The sequence below is a fragment of the Abramis brama genome, assembly GCF_963993115.1.
Source record: "Abramis brama genome assembly, chromosome: 18".
Classification (NCBI taxonomy): domain Eukaryota; kingdom Metazoa; phylum Chordata; class Actinopteri; order Cypriniformes; family Leuciscidae; genus Abramis; species Abramis brama.
The window spans coordinates 30322831-30345101 of NC_139980.1; the positions used below are offsets into that span (position 1 = coordinate 30322831).

At 38.2% G+C, this 22271-nt stretch overlaps 1 protein-coding gene across 4 annotated transcripts in view; it reads left to right on the plus strand.

Moving 5' to 3' along the window:
* The window catches only part of atad2b (ATPase family AAA domain containing 2B), a 99792-nt gene that overhangs the window by 5355 nt on the left and 72166 nt on the right, over positions 1 to 22271 (plus strand). For 2 of the 4 annotated variants that reach the window (XM_084091253.1, XM_084091255.1), the window contains exons 5-19: positions 785 to 881; positions 1146 to 1272; positions 1432 to 1587; positions 1739 to 1814; positions 1942 to 2043; positions 2165 to 2276; positions 2403 to 2518; positions 2652 to 2826; positions 4503 to 4591; positions 4852 to 5011; positions 7815 to 7905; positions 8300 to 8611; positions 10413 to 10557; positions 11370 to 11556; positions 12210 to 12395. In XM_084091253.1, the coding sequence (XP_083947379.1) occupies positions 785 to 881; positions 1146 to 1272; positions 1432 to 1587; positions 1739 to 1814; positions 1942 to 2043; positions 2165 to 2276; positions 2403 to 2518; positions 2652 to 2826; positions 4503 to 4591; positions 4852 to 5011; positions 7815 to 7905; positions 8300 to 8611; positions 10413 to 10557; positions 11370 to 11556; positions 12210 to 12395 (2131 nt within the window). Of the gene's footprint in view, positions 1 to 784; positions 882 to 1137; positions 1273 to 1431; positions 1588 to 1738; positions 1815 to 1941; positions 2044 to 2164; positions 2277 to 2402; positions 2519 to 2651; positions 2827 to 4502; positions 4592 to 4851; positions 5012 to 7814; positions 7906 to 8299; positions 8612 to 10412; positions 10558 to 11369; positions 11557 to 12209; positions 12396 to 22271 lie in introns of all 4 variants that reach the window. The other 2 variants (XM_084091252.1, XM_084091254.1) reach the window with 1 other exon arrangement.

Genomic DNA, 22271 nt, shown 5'->3' on the forward strand with positions numbered 1-22271 from the left:
ATGATGATTATATTGGCCGTGTCCTGAACAAAAAAATTAAACACACTCACTTCAGACACACCCCAGAGCTTTTTGAGCGGCACTGAGCTGAGTTTTGTAGTCAGTGTATATATACCATTACAGATGCGACAAGATAACGTTGAAATGCAATTTTAACCAATGGATTTACTAGGCTGTGTCCTATCAAGGATTTTAGTGTGAGCTAACATGTTGCTGCTAGTCAAAGACAGATGGTGGAAGTGTATTGGAGAGAGGAGACCTGCTGGTGTGGCACATGAATGGGCTGAGCTGCTTGACTCGTTCTGAGCGATGTTACTCCATACTGAAGCTTAGTAAACCTCTTTATGAGCTCTCTACTGATTTTTACTATTTTTAAATATCTGAATATGTTTGTGTATCACAGTTCGAGAACTATTGTTTTATTAGACTAAAAATACCAGCATTTCCCTCTAGCATTTTGAGCGCTGTTGAACGGATTCTTAAACACTTCTGATTGGCCATTGTGTTGATGCGCTCAACATGTATGTCTGTGATTGTCTACAATAATCAACAATGACATCTTTGACGCTCTTCGAGTGCTTACACTGATACACACAGGAGCGTTTGAAAGTGGCGTCTATCAGTGGATCCGTCTATAAGCAGATATATTAGGGATCCGCTGATAGACGCCTGCTTTTAAACGCTCCCGTGTGTATCTATGTATCTATGTGTATCGCTTGGTTTTTTTAAAATCATTTTTAAATTTCAGTTTAACATTTTTACAACTCTACTTGTCTGTTGTTAGTACGGCAGAAGCAGTTCTTCAAGAGATGGACAACATCAGCAGCATACGGCAGAATCGGGAAGTGGAGCGCCTCCGCATGTGGACGGACACTGAACTGGTGACTCCTCCTATCCTTTAACACTGATTACACAGCAGAACAATTGGGCCGCCTTGTTTTCCATCTCATTAAGCAAACGATTGCTCGCACTGAGGTTATTAAAATCCTGTGTTACTCTGAAGCATTGGCCTCTCTCTTCAGTGTGGGCTGTGAACCCACTGATGAGTCAACTCGCATACTACAAACTACATTGCTCCATTGATTCTTCTCCGCATTTCTCATTTATATGTTTATTTATTTATTCATTTAATTTTTTTGGTTCAGGAAAACATGGACATGTACTCCCGTGTGAAGAGGAGGAAGTCTTTGCGGAGGAACTCGTATGGAATGCAGGGGCATCACAAAGTCATGAGCAAATCAAAGGGCCCTGAAGAGGAGGAAGGAACTGAAGGTATATGTGGATTGTGGACTTATGAGGAGAACAAATAATGGTAGAGAACAAGATATAACATTTATACTGTGGCATATTATTGTATGAAAAATCTGGCACCAAGCAAAAAGAGTACTGCTTTGAAAACTGTTGCAAACAGTCCTCTTTCTCATTTTTAAGAGTCTCATGAGGAGGGAGAGGAGGATGAAGATGTGGAGGCTGATGATGATGAAGACGATGAAGGAGACGAGGCAGAAGAGGTTGGAGAGGAGAACGACAGACCTTATAACCTCAGGCAGCGTAAAACTGTGCAGCGATATGAAGCTCCCCCAATAGGTACTCGCTTTGGACAACAAAGCTCTCTATGCTCGCTCTCTCTGGCTCGCACAAACTTAAGCCTTGTAGTCTGTGCAATTATTTAAATATTTTAAATGATGATTTTTGCCTTTTGAATGTATTTTTTTATTTATTATTTGTGTTTTCTCAGAGCCAGTGAACAGGAAGCAAAGCAAGGGCTCTCTGTTCGACACACACCGATCTCCTGCAAGAAGAAGCCATATTAGGTGAATAATGTTTTTTTGCAGCTGTCCAGATGTTTCTGTCCTTATGTCTCATTTCTCCCTGTTGTATGTTTTATGATTTTTGGAGGGTTATTTATAATTTTTTTGTCTTCTGTATTTTTATCACCAGAGTAAAGAAACATGCCATTCACAGCAGTGAATCAACATCATCATCAGACGAAGAGCGTTTTGAAAGGCGGAAAAGCAAAAGCATGAGCCGAGCTCGTAACAGGTGACATTACCAAACTGAATGACTGTTTATTCACTCAATTCGTGGCTTGTTACGGAGCTGAAGTGTGTGAACTTAACTAAGGTTTGATGTTGAACTGTTATTTGTCTATATTGTGTGACAGGTGTCTACCCATGAACCTGCGGACAGAGGATTTGGCTAGCGGTGTCCTTCGAGACCGAGTAAAAGTCGGTGCCAGTTTAGCGGATGTGGATCCCATGAATCTGGACACTTCTGTGAGTCTTGAAGTTTTATACTCATGTACATTCAATTCATTATCATCTCCTTGATGCTTCATTGATTTCCATTGAGGAAAAAGATGCTTTGTTGGCTAGCATATGTTCTTGTCTCTTTCAATGCAGGTGAAGTTTGACAGTGTTGGAGGTCTCACCCACCACATCCAGTCTTTGAAAGAAATGGTCGTCTTTCCTCTACTATATCCAGAAGTGTTTGAGAAGTTTAAGATCCAGCCTCCAAGGTGTGGCTTATTGCTTACGTGATTTTCTTTCACAAGAGTTTTCCTGTTTTGTGTGTAATATGCATCATGCGCGTAAACGTCTCTTGGCGTGCTGGCTGAGGTTGACGCCAACAATTTTCCCCCCTCTTTGCAGAGGATGTCTGTTCTATGGACCTCCAGGAACTGGGAAGACGCTGGTGGCGCGGGCTTTGGCTAATGAATGCAGTCAGGGTGACAGGAAGGTGTCTTTTTTCATGCGCAAGGGCGCAGACTGCCTCAGCAAATGGGTGGGAGAGTCTGAGCGACAGCTCCGCCTACTTTTTGACCAGGTGATCTAGTAGACAACCTCACAACCCTGATCCCAGTATGACCTTGAGCTAGTTTATGTTGTCTGTGAGGTGATATTTGTTGATGAACAGATATTGCACATTCCTGGCCGTTTGTAAAGTTGTAATGAATGGAATACCATTTCCGGGTCCAAACATCCACTTGTTTCAAGAGAGAATACTATCTCAACAGCTGTTTATGATCACTATTTATTCATATTACACATTTAAGGAAGGTTTTATAAACTCATGGTGTACACTACAGTCTCTGGGTTCATAGAGAGAGACACCAATATTTTAATGATTCATAAAAGTTGAAACGGTGACGTGTGATGTCAGACTTAACAAGCGCAGTAGTTCTAATGATTTGGAAAAGTCTAAGTGTTAAATACTTCCGATAAGTGTTAAACTTCTTTGGAGTTTAAGTTTGCAGTTTTAAATCCAATTTGTAATTTACATAATAATAATAATAATAATAATAACATTAATAAAATTAATGAGTTTAATAAATGTTATATTATAAAAACCTTAGACTGTATTATAGTATTTAACATCTAATTTAAACCATGATAATAAACGATTGATTTTATATGTTATTAGAATAAATCATATAATTATGCTATTTACAGTTATGTTATGATTTTTTCACAATTTTAGGAAAAAAGATTTGCACTTGGCACTCTATATAAAATAAATATAAATTTGACCTCCCACCACCACTGAAGCAACCATCAAGCAAAAAAAACAAACAAACAATTTATTATTTTCTACTGTAAAATCATAATACAGGATCTTTTAAATAGTGTCCCCCCCCCAAAGCTTCTTCTTTGTTCGTTCTTTTAGTGTATCTCTTGTTGTCTAGAATCACATATCCCTATAAAAAAAACAAAAAAACAGGTGTCAATAGCTGGGTTTCCATCCAAACGTAAAGCTAATCTTCCAAATTTGTATAGTAACCAACAGTAAATAAAACACCATGAGCCGAAACAATAGTGATGTGTCGGACTCTGAGCCGACTCCTTTAAGTGAACGGGTATAGTCGGTTCCCGTCTGAGAGCCATTTTCCATTTTTGTATATTAATACAAGACAGAATAATATGATTATCCTTTCACACACGTCAAGTAGTCACTATCTGAATGTTATTTTGATGTGTATATGCGTGTGATCATGTGTGATGACATTACCGGTGCCGCGGCTCTCGATTCATCTCATGCACATACAGTAGGCTACACATTAACATAATATTCAGTCACTGCATGGAGTGCATGTGGTCGAGCAGTGTGGTGTAAAGATCATCCTTAATATCACGTAACACACACAGGCCTACACTCTTATTACTGAGCTGAGCCAAATGATCCGGTTCGGTTCCCTAAAAAGAGCCGAAATTCCCAGTCACGTGGGTTTAATGTGCGCTATGTCAGAATTTATTCGGCAAATGTGTTTCCATCTCCCATTATTCGCATTAACTTTTTTCGCACAAGTTAAAACCCACCTCAAGCCACCTGTAAACGTTTTTGCGATTTAAGTTTTAAAAAAAAAATTTGGCATCTCTCGTTTCTGATGCCATACTTCAAAATGCGCATAAAAACAGGGTGATGGAAACATAGCTGTTAGGTGTTGATGTGTTAGGTATGAGATTGTCCAGCCACACACCTAACACTTCCTGTCCTTCTGGCAGGCATACCTCATGAGACCCTCCATCATCTTTTTCGATGAGATTGATGGCCTCGCTCCTGTTCGCTCCAGCAGACAGGATCAAATTCACAGGTAATGCATTCAAATTAATGTGGCGGGTATTGCAGAAGGTTTCATCATCAGGATTAGAAATGCTCCTGTCCTGAAGGAATCAGATAGTTCATTATGATTTCCACACAAAGGGTTTTGCTATTACAAGGAATGTATCATGGAAAACAAGAGATTTGTTGCTCGTTTGAAATGAGTTAGATGTCCTACCCACATTTACACATCAACACCTTTTCATTGTACATGCAAAGAGGTTAGCCAGTCATTGTGTTTTAATTTTTTAGCTCCATAGTGTCCACATTACTGGCATTGATGGATGGTTTGGACAGCCGGGGGGAGATAGTGGTCATCGGTGCTACAAACAGACTCGACTCTATCGACCCCGCACTCAGGAGGCCCGGACGCTTTGACCGGGAGTTTCTGTTCAACCTGCCAGATAAAAAGGTGCACAAATCCTTTTTTTTTTTTACTTTGCCTGGTATTGTGTTCGTTACCCACAGCCAACTGACACTCTGTGACCCAGACAGTCCTTGGTGTGTCCCTCACTCAAAACACTTATCCTGAAATAGTCTGACTGCTCAGTTTCTAGTCTTTCGCAGCCGTTTTGGCCTTTGAAATGCATCTTATCTGATAATCTCACATATTCTGGTTGTCAAGCTCGTTGACAACTTGACAAATGGAATGCCAATTAAATTTGATGAGTTCGGTTTAGCATGCTGCTCACTGCTGATATCTGGGCATTCCTGCTTTAGTTCAAAACATTTCATGACTGGTGTTGAAGCCTTTAAAGTCACTTTTACAGTCAAGCTACTGTTTTGACTAAGTATTTGGTATTAAGTATCCAAGCTATAAATAAATAGATGCTGACTACATATAAGACTTTAAAGGTGCAATGCGCAAGTCTCTGAGTTTTTGTAGAACTATGCCCCCTCTGGCGACAAGCGAAACTGCAACCAGAGGTGTGCACGCTCATGGACCACACCCACACGCACGCTTCCACGAGCACGAGCTGTTCATAACCAAAGGAGCATCAGCCTCACAAATCTTTTGTTTACAGTCATAATGTCTTCAGAGGTAATAAAGTTATACATCTGCAAGTCATTTTAAATATGTGAAAGGAAAGGCATTTGAGTAAATTACACACTTATGTGTGAGGGGAAAACGGGGGTAGTAGAAAACTTCGGTTTTTGTTTCCATCTATCTCCATGTTGAACTGTTTTATGTGTTTACTGTATCCACTTATGATTGTATTACTATGGAAACACGTTCATGAACAATATAAGTTATTACTTTGTTATTACTTTGTAAAAGCTCAAAATAATAATCATACCATACACAGTTGGTCAACAAAGTACACTCAAATGTCTCAAGGTAATATTCATAGATTATTACATCATTTGTTGTCATAGATTTGCCGTATCAGACATTAGAGACTGGGCTATATCTTACCGTTTTATCAAGAAAAACAACAACTGAGGATCCCGTTTGAGCCCTAGAGCAGACCGGAGATTCCAACGAACAGTATTTATATCGTTTTTACCTTTTGTACACAGCCACGTCCAAGTGATCTGAGGGCGCGGGCGCTTCCTAGTGTGTGCAGACCGGAGATCTCTCCATTTGTTGAAAGCCTTCCCGATGTTTACTCTCGTCTTATTCCGACGCCTGTGGCACTAGACAAAAGTTTCCTTTTCTTTGTCTTACGTGGAGTTTGCGTTGGGGTTTGGAATGAACTACAAGCCAGTCTCTTTGAATCCATCTTCTACTTTTGTCGAAAGTTGACTAAAGTTTTGTCGCTCGAGTTGTCGTCGCGGCGAATACACAAACCTGCCAGACATAGCCAGGTGAGCGTGAACGCGCATGACGTCACGCCCAGTCTCAAATTCCGTCCCAAATCCCTCTTATTTATTTTACTGTACAGGATTATAGAGGCAATCGCAGTGATCAGAGAAGGGCTCATTCAGCCCATCAGGCCGTTGTTTAAGCATGTATGGGTTAGAAAAACGGGTATTTTTTAACATGAAATGTTGCGCATTGCACCTTTAAGGGAAATATCTTTTTAATTTATAGCATATATATCTTTCCTTTGTCCACCGGTCAGAGCAGTTCTGCACTAAATCTGCACAAAAATGAGGATTTCAAATAGGGTGCTAGCTAGCATTTGAACAATCAGTGTACTCCAAATACCATCAATCAAACCAGAAAACATTCAAAGACACAACGATGATCAGTATAATAGAGTATTATTATTGTAATAAATATTATAATATTATTTTGTATAGGGTCCAAAAGTGTGAAATACATTGAAAATCTGGTATTTAAAATTTCATTAAAACCATAAAAAAATCTACTTTCTTTTTTTAATTTAAAGCATATAATTTCACACATGGTACGCCCTCCACTTCCTGCTGATGGGTTTTATTTTGTCCGCTTAGTTATTTCTTTTATACATCACAGGTACAAAAATTGCTTTCATTTGTTTTTTTTCTTTGCCCTTCTTTTCTCATTTAGGTGTTTCGTCATCCATGTAAATCAATTTTTTTTTTTGAGCTTTTATAATTACCAGCTCATATTTCTGCTGGGAACAGAATTTCTTTTTTTAATTTAAAGCATATAATTTGTAGTGGAAAAAAATACATTAAATTGTAAACATACAAAATATATTTCACTAATGGTCTCAGACATCATATATACATTTGTTTTATATTATTTCATCTATTTATTATTTAATCAGAGTTATTACAATTTAAAACATAATTTGTAATAAATGTGGAATCAATTGTGAAAAACAATCTGTATTTTCATTTTTATTTATATATAAATGTACACATTTATTTTGTTACTATTATTTTATTTACTTTTTCAATCAGAACTGTTTATTTGTCACAGAATCAGAAGAGTAGAGAAAATAAACAAACTGGGAAGATTGGTTTTTAAGACCATATATAAAGCTAGAAAACGCCACAAATTCTTACATAATTGTCAGACATGGTTACACCCGGCATAGTTCATGCCTGTGCATCAAGTACGCCTGAGCTTTGTAGCTGAAGTTGTAATATCAGGTCAGGTCTGTGCTCCTCTGATTTCTGGATTTGTATATTGTTTGTCTTCACAGCAGGGTGCTGGCTAATCAAACGTTAGCTCTTATGTTTTCTCCAGCCCCTTTGTTAAGAGTTTATGATCAAAACAGTTTGGCCGTGCTTTGTTTCATCTGTAAACTGTCTGTGTTTGTGTTTATGCTCACCGACAGGCCCGAAAGCACATTCTAGAAATCCACACCAGGGACTGGAGCCCCAAGCTAGCCGAACCCTTCATAAATGAGCTAGCCGAGAAATGTGTCGGTAAGATGGATGTAAAAGGCATGATTTTAAGTGTATTCTTAGATATTGGCATGTTTGTGTGACTTAATTCTTTTGCACTTTTCTCAAATTTTAGTAAAAGGTTTGCCTGATGATAATAAAAGGCTCTTTTTTTAGTTTGTGATACATTTTTTGCACTTTTCTCAAATATAAAATTACATTTTCTCTATGAGTTGAATGGAACACATCATTAATAATTCTACTGTTAGCAAGGCTATAATGAAAACATAGTAATGCCTTTTTAATATTAATATACCTATTTATTTTTGTGTAATTATGCAACTATTAGCTTGTAAATATTTAAAGCTAGCTATTTGTCCATATTTCTACATAGTGACAATCGTGTGTCAAACTCTGCTGTCTCCCCGTGTCTCAGGTTACTGTGGGGCCGACATCAAAGCACTTTGCACAGAGGCTGCGCTAGCGGCTCTGCGGCGGCGCTATCCTCAGATCTACGCCACCAGCCAGCGCTATCAGCTGGACGTGGGCTCCATCGTTTTGGGGGCGCAGGACTTTGGTTGTGCCCTTCGCTCTATAGTACCTGCGGGCCAAAGGGCTGTGGCTCCGCCCGGCCAGGCCCTTTCCTGCGTATTGAAGCCCCTGCTGGAGCCCACACTGGCTCAAATGCTTTCCTGCCTGAAGCGAGTCTTCCCCCACGCAGAGCTCCTGCACAGGGAACGCACACACGGTACGCCCTCCACTTCCTGCTGATGGGTTTTATTTTGTCCGCTTAGTTATTTCTTTTATACATCACAGGTACAAAAATTGCTTTCATTTGTTTTTTTTCTTTGCCCTTCTTTTCTCATTTAGGTGTTTCGTCATCCATGTAAATCTATTTTTTTTTTAGAGCTTTTATAATTACCACCTCATATTTCTGCTGGGAATAGAATTTTCCCAGTGTTTTTAATGACTGCCCTCTTTGTAGTAATAAGTCATGTGACTCCAATCCCTCCATTTTAGTCTTGAGTTTTTGCTTTGCTGTAGTTATACTGTTAAACTGCTTATTTGAAGTGAAACTTTGTATGAAATGTTAGAGATGATTGATAAATTGCTTGATACATTTTAGAGATGATTGATAACGGGTGAGAAGTTAAAGGGATACTCCACTTTTTTTGGAAATAGGCTCATTTTACAACTCCCCCAGAGTTAAACAGTTGAGTTTTACCGTTTTCGAATCCATTCAGCCGATCTCCGGGTCTGGCGGTACCACTTTTAGCATAGATCATTGAATCGGACAAGACCATTAGCATCTCTTTCAAAAAAATGACCAAAGAGTTTCGATATTTTTCCTATTTAAAACTTGACTCTTTTGTAGTTACATCGTGTACTAAGACCAACGGAAAATGAAAAGTTGTGATTTTCTAGGCCGATATGGCTAGGAACTATACTCTCATTCCTGCGTAATAATCAAGAAACTTTGCTGCCGTAGTACCATGAGTGCAGCAGGCGTAATGATATGACGCAGCGCCTGAAAATAGTCCCCAGCTCAGTAACTTCCAACGTGACCGGGACTAAGTTTGTCAAACCTATTAGACCTATTTTCAGAAGAGTCAAGTTTTAAATAGGAAAAATATCGAAACTCTTTGGTCATTTTTTTGAAAGAGATGCTAATGGTCCTGTCCGATTCAATGATCTATGCTAAGCTATGCTAAAAGTGGTACCGCCAGACCCGGAGATCGGCTGAATGGATTCGAAAACGGTAAAACTCAACTGTTTAACTCTGGGGGAGTTGTAAAATGAGCCTATTTCCAAAAAAAGTGGAGTATCCCTTTAAATGAACAAATGAAACATGAAATTAAAATTGACCTGCTTTTTTAGGTTGATGAATAATATAAATATTTTATAAATGGTTAATCTTTTTCCTCTAGAACAGTGGTCTTCACTATTTTTTTCATGAGAGCCACACTGATAGGACAAAGTCAGTAGTAGGAGAGCCAATTTTTACTGCAAACAAGTATCAAAAGTTACATCCAGTCATAAACACCATGTCTGCTTATCAATGTGTCATCCCTGAACATACAATATGCATTGCAATAAATACAAAAGGGCAGGGGGGAAAAAACATTCTTTATGATTTACCAGTCAAATTTGTAACTGAGACAAGATGATTTCCCTTAATGACAAAGAAAAGCAGGATTTCTAGAATATATTCATCCCAGAATATATTGAATATATTTTTTTTCTACATTAGCCCATCATGTATCTAACCATTCCGATTGATGAATCTGAATGTATTGTAGTTTGTATGAACGCTAAACACGTGATCGGGTTGATGTGCGTGTCACAAGCTTAAAATCGGAATACATTTTTTGATATGCCGCACACAGCACAAATATACGAAGTGTCCCGCTGTTTGCGCTTAACCATCTCCTACATTGGTTCTTTGTTTTAAACAGCAGACTTAAAGGCGTGGTAAAACACCTTTTTTCGGGCCGTAAAGCACTGTGATAGAAATGGCAGCATTTAAAGTTTCTTGCCTGTGATTTCAGACATGGACAATCATCTGTTGGTGGAGGACTCGTACAGCGAGGACGAGGAATGTCTTGGTGCTCCTTCCATTTATGAAACTCAGTCCGGATCGCCGAAGAAAGCAGCCTCCTGCACCACCCATAAACCCTTTCTCCACTTTACCACGTGAGTTACATAAATTCATACAAAACTCAGTTGTCATCCTCAGCACCCTTTTGATTAATCAGCACGCTATGAGACCCTTCATTTATTATGATTATGCATAATTAACAATATTGTCATGAACAATGACTACCCATATAGCTGTTATCTTTTAGATTTAGAATGTTAGATATTATAATTTTTAATTGTTTAATTTAAATGTTTAATTGTATTTTTAATTTATTCATTTTTACCATGAATATATCCTTTAATTCTGATATGGCAATAGAAAATAAACAACAAACAAAACGTGTTGAATTGAAAAGTCCCTAAACCTGAGAGCTTTATTTGATAGTCAAGCGCTGTGTTTTGCTGCCATCTGTTGGAATGCTGTAGAACTGACAGTCAGCACTGAGATGTCTTTTTGTTCCTCAGCAGACCTACTTCAATCTCATTTGCATTGATTTGTTCTTCATGGTTCAGTGCTTGCGTTTTATGGCATTAGCTTGAGATCATCAATACTTGCAGCTCCTCGCACTTAAATGAGATGTTGGCAAGTGGTTCATCTCAATATATTAATATACAGTATAGATGTCAAATGCATGAAAATTTGTCGTCCCTGAAGAGCTGCCAACTTTATCAATTACCTTTATTTCTCTTCATTACATTATTGGAGTCTTAGTCAGTCATCGTAGCTTGATTCCGCTTGTCAGCTACTCTTCCTAAATTCAGAATCTGAGGTTGTCTCGATAGATAGATAGATAGATAGATAGATAGATAGATAGTAATACGGATGGATGGATGGATAATGACCTTTTTCTTTTTTCTTTTTTCAGTTCTGCCTACCGGCAGCCCACCTCTTACCGGCCACGGCTGCTGCTGACGGGGCCCCAGGGTGCGGGGCAGAGCACACACCTGGCCCCTGCTGTGCTGCACCACCTGGAGAAGTTCACTGTGCACCGTCTTGACCTTCCCACGCTATACTCCGTCAGTGCCAAAACCCCAGAGGAGTCCTGTGCTCAGGCAAGCTGAGATACACAATCACTTTTGAATATTTCACACAGCCTGTGTGTGGGGCTGTAGGCTTGTAGAATTAACAGTGTTGTGGCTAAGATGTGTGATCATGGTAGTCATCCACCTTATTCTTAATGTTAGAGCAGATCAACCATTTGTAGCATGAATGTGCGAGGCTTCGCTTCCAGTGCTTTGTGTCATCCGCTTCCAGTTATTTTTCTTGTACCAAAACAGTCCGTTATGCTGCTCGATGTTGCAAACTGCTATTTCTTATCATATTTTTAATTTATTATATAATCATTAACACACTGGTTTGTAGCACAAATAGTTTAACCTTTTTTATTCTTTTTTTATCCTATACTTTATTCTTCTAGTTATTTACATAGCAGCTAATGAATCAGAGATCTTGCTCATTCACAAAAAATTGCTTCTGCATTGCAAAAAATAAGGTAGATAGTTTGGAAACACTTTATAACATTTATTGATAAGTCAATAACTAATTAACAAAGATTGGATTTGCATTACAGAGAAATATATAATATAGCAGTACTAAAAATAAAAGGTCAGTAAAAAGGTTGGCAGTACATGCAAGATATAAAAATCAGAATTTTTTATTGTTGTGCCCTGCATAGTAGTTATATTAGGTTTGTGTGTGTTTGTAGGTGTTTCGTGAGGCTCGGCGGTGTTTACCCAGCATCATCTACATGCCTCACATCAGTGACTGGTGGGAAGCCATCAGTGAGACGGTCAAGAGCAGCTTTCTCACACTGCTGCAGGACGTGCCCTCATTCACGCCACTCCTCATCCTCGCCACAGCAGAGACTGTCTACCAGCAGCTCCCTGACGAGGTGACCAATCTGTCCCCTGTCTCAAATATACATTGTTGCATAACAGTTTGTGCTAGAGACATGAAAGTGTGTGGCTTGTTGTGGAGAGAAGTGCTATTACCTAATATATATATATATATATATATATATATATATATATATATATATATATATATATATATATATATATATTAGGGGTGGGAATCTTTTACCATCTCACGATTCGATTCGATTCCGATTCTTGAGGCCACGATTCGATTCAAAATCGATTTTCGATTCAAAAAGATTTTCGATTCAAAACAATTCGATTTTATTCATAATGATTTCTAATCAGGTTTCTGATCATGATCTACTCTCATCTGCTTTGCAATACAGAATGACAAACGGAGACATTAAAGTGTCTTTTTCACATTTATTAAGTTCAATTCTCAGGGAAGTGCCTTTTATCAAAAACATTGAAAAAATATTTTTACTTGGTACTTTTAAAGCAAAGTATTTATGATGACCCATAACGAACTTACTTCCAATACTTCCTATATTAATTGTATTAATAAAACAAATGGAAGTGATTTGGCAAGTCAACTGTAAGGTTACATTTGCCAGCATATGTCCCAACATTGCTGAGAACCAACAGGAAAATAAATGTGTGCCTGTACTAGCAGCATACTTGTAGTAAATTAATACAAACTTCAGCATATTCTGAATCTCTAGCATTTAATAATAGACTTCTAACCAACATCCTCTTGTTATTTCCAATGAGCAATATAATCCTTCAGACAAAAAAAAAACATTTTGCTGTAGCAAATTCACAAACAGTTTTCGTTCAAAAATATAGAATTATGTACCAGAAGCTATCATAACGTATAATGCTTGTGGACTTATGCATATTCTGAATAATTAGTAACATACAAAGTCGCTCTTGACTTATACACAACTAAATAATAAAGAGTTATGACTTGAAATGTTTGCTGTATACCACAATCAAAAATAGCAAAGAAAGTGAATGAACATCTGCAGAGAGTAACTTACAGTCAAAATGTAACTTTTTGTGACTGGCATTGCACATATTGCATACAGATCAGATCGGTTTACACAGCATATTGATGTGAAAACTAAACAATACAGAAATTAGCTCTCATACAAAAAAATACTAAATAGATCACAATGAAATTGCCAATGTTCCATACGTTAGCTTTTAACGAAGACATTCTCTGGTGCCGTTCGGATTTGGCGCTCAGCCATCATGCGTCTGTTATGTGCGCGTCTCTGTTATGTGCACGCCACAGACTGTCCGCGCACTGCACGTCCGCTTCAGAGTTCCGCCTTTTGCGTTCCTTCAATGTTACGTTATTAGATTTTTTTTTTTTTTTTTAGAAAATCGATTTTTGACATTTGTGAATCGATTCAGAATCGTCCACGTCCCGAATCGCGATTCATCTAAGAATCGATTTTTTTCCCCACCCCTAATATATATATATATATATATATATTAGGGGTGTAACGAAACACAAAACTGATGGTTTGGTACGTCCCACGGTTTTGACGGTTCGGTTCAGTGGGGTGGGGGGGGTCTAGAAAGTAAAAAAAAAAAAAATTAGAAATTATTATTTTATTTTTTTCTTTAACAGTGGTTTAATGAACAAATTGTGTCTTTGTCTTTAAATTAATTAAATTACAATTAAATGTTTCGCAAGGATAAAAAAAAAAAAAAAAATCTGCTAATGCTGTAAACTATATAGGGTTACTATATACCCGCACATTACTATAACATAGTGATGTAGTACTCGAGTCGAGACCGGTCTCGAGACCGATTTCTGCTTTCTCGGACTCGTCTCGGACTTGTTCCTTCAAAGACTCGGTCTTGACTCGGACTCGGCATAGGCGGTCTCGTCCCCATCACTACTATAACATTAAAGGTTAACAACAGAGCCTAGACTTTTAGCCTAAATTCAGATGCTATTTATTTTTAGATATAATAATCAACACTCAACACATTGTATGAAAACATGTAAACTGCACATAAGGCAGTTTTTGCATTAACTAATTTTTTAAGTTTTTACTCTATTTCTTTTTTGAAATATACAAATTTACACAGTTGCTGTCATTTTCATGACAGATATTTTAAACATACATTAAATAATCAAGATATCATTAACAGGTTAAGTAAAATATAATATTTAGGCTAATATAGTGCATTTATTTAGTGCAAGAGAACCAACAAGCTCTCGACACTGAATGACTTGCCTGAGGTAAATATAATGCTATGTGACAAACAAAGCTGTTTTATTGACGTCTTTCCGCTGCTGAAACACTGATTGATCGATTACACGAGTTATGATGCCTTTCAGTAAGTATACTGTATCTGTCAACATACCTTCAGGTGTCCATTCATGTTTATTCTGTAACTGAGGAAGAGATGATCGCGTTTACTCGCGCGCTGCGCTGCTGCTTGAAATGAGGAGCCTAGTACAGTGATCTGTCAAGCCACATCAAAGAGCGCTATTTAGATAGAAATAGACATATATACACACACAGAATATGTGTGTATATGTATACGCACACACACACTCACACACACACACACACACACACACATATATATACATATATACAGTGGTGGTCAGAATTAATGGCACCTCTGGTAAATGATCAAAAATGGTTGTAAAAAAATAAACCTGCATGGTTTATCCTTTTGATCTTTCATTCAAAAAATTTGCAAAAATCTAACCTTTCATTGAAGTAAAAGAATTGAAATTGGGGGGTAAATCACATTATGAAATAAATGTTTTTCTCCAAAACACGTCGGCCACAATTGTTGGCACCCCTAGAATTTTTTATGAGTAAAATGTCTCTGAAGTATATTCTCATTAATATTTACCTTTATTTAGCACACCAGGGTGGCTAGAAATATGAAATTGTCCAGCTATGACTTCTTGTTTCACAGGAGTTTAAATATGAGGAAACACAAAGGCCAAATTCCCTGAATCATCCATCACAATGAATAAAACCAAAGAATATAGTTCTGATGTGCAGCAAAAGATTGTTGAGCATCACAAAATAGAAAGTGGCTGTAAGAAAATAGCTAAAGAATTGAAAATCCCCATTTTGACCATCAGGGCAATAATTAAGAAGTTATAATCAACTAAAGATGTTACGAATCTGCCAGGAAGAGGACGTGTGTCTATATTATCTTAATGGATAGTGAGGAGGATGGTTTGAGTGGCCAAAGACTCTCCAAGGATCATAGATGGAGAATTGCAGAGATTAGTTGAGTCTTGGGGTCAGAAAGCCTAAAAAAATGTATCAAACAACTCCTACATCCCCACATGTTGTTTGGGAGGGTTTCAAGAAAAATGCTCCTCGCTCATCCAAGAACAAACTCCAGCATATTCAGTTGTCAGACATGACTGGAACTTCAAACGGCACAGGGTTATATGGTCAGATAAAACAAAAAAAGTTTTTTTTGGCAGCAAACCCAGCAGATTTGTTTGGTGCACACAAGGATAAAAAGTACCCCATGCCTACGGTTAAATACACTGCTGGATCTTATATGTTGTGGGCCTTTTTTTTTGCTGGAGGTCCTGGACTTCTTGTTCAGATACATGGTATTATGGATTCTAGCAAATACCAACAGATAAAAAATCAAAACCTGTCTGTCTCTGCGTAAATCGTAGAATGGGCCGTGGTTGGATCTTCCATCAGGACAACGGTCCAAAACAAACATCAAAATCAACACAAAAATGGGTAACTGAGCACAAAATGAAGCTTCTGCCATGACCGTCCCAGTCCCCTAAACTGAACCCTATAGAAGATGAGTGGGCTGAACTTAAGAGAAGAAGCCCCAACATGAAACTGTGAATCTGAAGGATCTGGAGAGATTCTGTCTCTGATCTCTGGTCAGGTGTTCTCCAAACTCATCAGGCATTATAGAAGAAAACTCAGATCTGTTATCTTGGCAAAAGCAGATTGCAAAAAGTATTTAATAACAGGGTGCCAATAATTATGGCCAGCGTGTTTTGGAGAAAAACATTTATTTTATAATGTGATTTACCCCCCACTTTAAATTATTTTACTTCAATGAAAGGTTTGATTTTTGCGATTTTTTTTAATTAAAGATCAAAAGGATAAACAATGCAGATTTATTTTTTACAGCCATTTTTTAGCATATTTACCAGGGGTGCCATTAATTCTGACCACCACTGTGTGTGTGTGTGTGTATATATATATATATATATATATATATATTTATTTATATATGTATGTATAAGTATGTGTATATATATATGTGTGTATTTATATTGGTATATATATGTATATACATTATCTTTTCCCTTACAGTTTCTTTTAAAATTTTTGTCCGCCTGTTCTCCTTTTTCTTCAAGGTCTGACCTGTACCCATCATTCCCTTTCTTTTCTTTTCTTTTCTAGTCCTTTTCTAAGCGCACTAGGGGCATTAAAATCAATTCTCAAAGACATGGCAGGAAGAGCATGTGAGAGAAGTCTTTAAAATGAAAGGAGCAGCAAGAGAGTGGAAGGCAGAGATAAGTAATGCAGTCTGAAGTCACATAACAAAAAAAAAAAAGATATATATATATATATATATTCTCCCTTAATTATGCTGACGGGGTGTCACTCTGGCAGCGCTGCGGTTTCACCTCACAATCCAGCATCAAGAGCCTCCAGCGGCTCATGCTGTGCACCCCATGCATCCCAGGGTGCGTCGCTGGGCGACTGGTGATTGGCTGGTGGCGAAGCCCTTGATCATAGCCCCTGCTGAAACGACGGATGCCCACCAGGAGGGCACGAGCGTATTTAGAACTAAAGCATTAATGTTATTGACAGGCCCGTCTCTCTCTCACTCTATCCCTGCAAGGTGTGTTCATTAAAGCCAGGCTCGTTCCTCTGAGGAACGACACATGTTTAATTGATAGTATAACAAGGGTGGGTTGCTTATTTCACCCTCTCTGTGGCACTGGGTTTTTGTCACACTTGTTTTTGTTTCCTCATTTGCTTTGGAAATTTGACTCAACTTTCAGTGTTGAAGGACCCTTTGAAGACCCCTGTGGTGTCTTCACTTTGATATTCTACCTATATATGACAGTGTTTTAATTTAGAATCTTGCATTCGGTGCATTCTATTCACGGTTATTTGTATAGTGCTTTTTGTTTCAGAACAGCTCTACTGAATAAACATTAAATAAAAAAAAAGTGAATCAAAGAATCATATAATGTGCAGAGAATATATAGATAAATATAGTCATTCTTGGGTGGATTTGCTGAAAAGTGAAATTAAATATTAAAAATTGTGTAAAAATGTATCATCTTTTATTGGAAAATTAAGCATTATATGAAACTTTGATAACTGCCTTAAAGCAACACCAAGTAACTTTTGCTCTCGGGGTCCCCCTACAGTTGGGTAGCAGTATTGTCTTCTACTATTGTCGTAAAATCTGTCATGGTTACACCAGGGGATACACGTGCATTTATTGACAAGCCGATATCCCCGAACTCTGCAGAAGGAGTTCTCACGTCTTGGGCAGACTGCCTGCGTTGCGTGTGAAATGTCTTCACCCAGGTACAGTGGCATATATTTCAGCATGTCATATGAATATAATTTCATGGGTTTTATTTTTTTCAAACGCCAAAAGATCGTGTAGCTCACGTTTACAAGCCAGCGTCATTATAGTAGCCTATTGGCCACTGTTTTACAGAATGGATATGCTAATTCAATTCAATGTTTGTGTGGTAGGTAATAGCCATATATCGTCAATATTATAATATCAAGCTACCATAGATGAATCTGCAAAGTTGAAAAATCGATTTGCTTTATAGCCTGAGACAAGACACTTTCACCAGAAAAATAAACAAACAAACATGACTATCAGCCTGCAGTCATTAGGCTAGTTAGCCTAAAAGATGATTTTGTCCGTCTAATCATGTAATCATGTAATATTTACTTGCAAGAATGTACCCCCTACCAAACTTGTACATGCCGTTTAGACATAGGCTTACTTCTGACTTTTTTTTTTGTCAATATACTTACTAGTCCAACAGCATGACGGCCAAGTCAGCATCGGTCGGGCACCCCTCCTCCTCCTTTAGCTCACGCCAGCGAGCGAACGCTGGACCAATATTGATCTTCGTCCGGCCTTTGATTTAGTCACTCTCCCTTTTTCTCTTCCTAGTCTCCTCCGACAAAACCTTTGCCTTCTTCGGTTTCGTTGCTGCTTCGGCCATGACAACAACATACACATGCTATACCAGCCGGGAAACAAACGCTAGCTGGGCTCTCACGTCCGAATTTGAGGAAATGGGGGGGTGGGGGGTGAGGGGGAAGTGAGGTATGCCTTAAAGCAGTCGAATTTTGTAGTTCTTTTTGTGCTCGGTTACTACCCGAACCCCGAAGTTCCGTAGTGCCAGTAAAAGCGATACAGACCCTGTCAGGCTATGGCAGACGTGTCGTTCAACCTATTGGAAGTCGATGTACCATCACAAGAGTCTTGGAAATATATTATGAAGGTTGAAAAACTACATGGTGTTGCTTTAATCTTTTAAACTACATTTTATAAAAATCACCTGTCAAGTTTATAATCTATATTACATCAGCATATAAGTCAAATTGAACGACTACAGGGACTCATCTCAAGATCATTTAACAAAATTACGGAAAAAAAAGTTCAGTCAAGAATAGAAAATTGTTGAAAATATTCAAATCAGGAATGTTACAATCAGAATGCATAGTCCGTGAATTAAAAATGTCCGTCAAAACCAACACGTTGAGCAATGTTCACTAACCTGTCAAAGTTTTTCCATTTGGATTTGCGTTTATTCTCTTTAGCATGCAGTGTGAAGCATTTCACTCAGTTCCCTGATCATTCCAATTCAATTTCAGCGAGTGAAGAACAAATTTATACTCTCATGCATTATGTATTACATGTGTTATCGTCTCTGATAACGCTCAGGCTGCCGTTTTCTCCCTTTTCTTGGAAAGCGATGGCGCATTGAAAACATCCAGTTGTGTGGGTTTTCCAGGTAATGCGTGTACTCGCTGGACCTCTGCTTCTCGTAAATACTGCCATGTATTGTGCATGGTATTTTTTGACAGACATCAATGTTGTGATTTTCAAATGATGTAGATTTCAAAGCATTCAGAGAAAGGATTGATTGCCCATGAGTGTGTTATGTCTAAGTGTTATACCTAAGTTTTTGACGGATGTGATAACGCAAGGGGTGGACTATGGTTTGATTTTTGGGTAGTTATAAAACTTGTTGGAGACGCTCAAAATGCTTTTTGCGTAGGTCATTATACTCATTTTACGGAATTGTTTATTTTGTGGCTTAAATAAATTACATGTTACTCAGACACTGACATGTTTGGCTTGTCAAAAATGTTACATTCAGCTGTCGCAAATTCGCCAATATATTGGCCAATTGTACTTATCGGCCATAAAAATAATAATAATTATTGTCTCATTAATAACTTAATTATCGGCCAAATATGATATTTAAATGATATTTTATATGATATGTAATATTGTGCATCCTTACTTCCATCTTTAAAAGAACCTTCCTTTTTGGCTGAATGTTAACCAATAGCTCAACAGCAATTCAGGCTTCTCTTGCACATCCTGTTCAGAAAGCCTCTTTAAAGTGTATCCAGCAATGTCTCAGGAGGACAGTATTCCTCCACAATCTTGCTCTGGCTCAATTGTGGTATAGAACACACTCTTGTCATGATCCAGTCCATTCCTGATGGATGCAATCAAGTCCCGTCCTTGTACAGCCTGTTTCAATCAAAAATGCCATAATATAGAAGTTAAATTGGTTACGAATGTTGTTTTATGTTGACGTCAACCCCAAGTTTTGACAGCCACAGAAGATCTGAAGTGGCTTTGAATGGTGAAGTGGGCAAATTCTGAGGATCGACTGTTTGAATCCACAAAGCTCGTTCCCGCTTTGAAACGTATCCCAAGGCCCCTTTGGTGGAATCGTACCATCCTCGCTCTGAATCGTACCACCCTTACCTTGGTGTGAGAGTTGTTTCTTCATCCGGGCAGGGGGTCCGGTGCTAAATCCGCGATCAATACTGCAGCTTCACAGTAACACCACAAGAGATCTACGGTCAGATTCTCTTTTAGAGTAAACCATCCCGGCCTCTCCCGCTCATGAGCATTGGAATCCCTAGGGCCTCTGAAATTTGGAGATGGAAGGTTTGTGTGTGGAATTCAGAAAGGAGCCCTCAAAGCATCAGGAAATGTTTGGCCTTCACTGATTTCAGCGGGTAGTTATATGAAGTACTCGGTAGTCATGCTTTAGAATAAGATGGTAATGCATTTTCCTGTATGGAAAGTGACTTTTAAAGTAACCCATTGGGGGAAAACACTGGTGCTTAAGAAACGTTTTGCATGTACTTAAGTGTTAAAAGTATGAGTAAATGGCGTAAATAATGGTAGAGGAATATGTTTAATGTTTTTTACGTGAACACTTTTGCGTGGATGTGTGATTTCTGGAATCTGATGGATATATCCATGGCTACCTGTGATCGCGTATCAAAAAGGATCAGACTAAATAGCGCCCTACCAAATTGAACCCGACAATGCTAAGTCTAAATTATTACAAGTTTAGTGTATGTGTATTGACTTGGGGATTGACAAATAACAAGGTTTTGAACACAATTTTTTTAATGGTATAACTCAATGATATTTTGTTTAGGGGAGGGAAGGTGGTTGAAAGTCTCTTCATATCCAATTATGTGCTTATTACATCATATTATGTGCTTTGAGACATGAGTTAGTTTAACGCCGTCTCCCGTGACACCTTTGTTTGCTCCCTTCTGTACTCGTTCATGTGTATTGAAGGAGTGGCGGATGTGGAGACAGTCTGAAGGGAGGGTGGGATCTTAGCTTTCAAAGCTAAATCGCTATTGCTAGTCTCTCCGAAAATTGCCTACCCTACCTTTTAAAGTGTCATTTTTATTTTATTTTTGTGGTGGAGGAAAACCAAGGAGTCTTTAAAGCATCTCTTTTGTTGACAGCTGGTTTTCAAGTGCTTCTCGTTACAAGTTTGGCAAGATGGTTGACGTGTGTTGTGTTCCCAAATGCACATTAATAATTGACCCAAACTCGCAGCACATGCAGAGATGATGTGATATAGAGTTCATGTGATGCAGCATTTACTGTGAACAAGCTTTTGTGATGTGATAATGGACCCAAGCCATACTGTGATTTTGTTTTATTACATTAGAAAAACAATTCCTCTAATGAAAAGAAATCCTCCCTAGTGTGTCTTTTTACTTTTAAGTGTCAAAAGTAACTGTTATGTTAAGATGTGTATTTGATTCGGCAACTCTAGTCTTATTTTGATTCAGACCAAGTTGTTTTACTAGTCAAGTTTGACGGACCAAAAGATTGTGATTTGTTCTCACATAGTGGTTTATATTATATTATGTAATTATTCTAAATTGACACGTTATATTGACAAACATGGTTGTAATATAAGAACTAAAAAAACGAAATAGCAGTAACAATTTGGTCTTAAGTGGGAATATATTGAACCTACTTTGGTTCAAGATTAAAAAAAGGTTCATTAGCCCCTGAGCTTGCATTAAGTGCAGCCTAAATATGCAAAGTAGAAGCTCGAGAACAGTTTGCACTGGCCCTCGGCTTCTGGCACGTTCAGCGAGACAGCTGTCCTCTCTGCGGCACTGCACATCAGGGGTGAGGCCTCCGACAAATTAAAAGAAACTGCAACAAAATAACCACTAGAAATCTCTCAACTCGTCCATTCCCTCACATTTCTTAAAGAGAAAGATGTAGAGACAGATGCCAGTTCCGTCTGTAAACAGCATCTGCAGTGGGAGTAGGTGGCATGGATCACAGGAAGGAGGTACGTGCCCCTG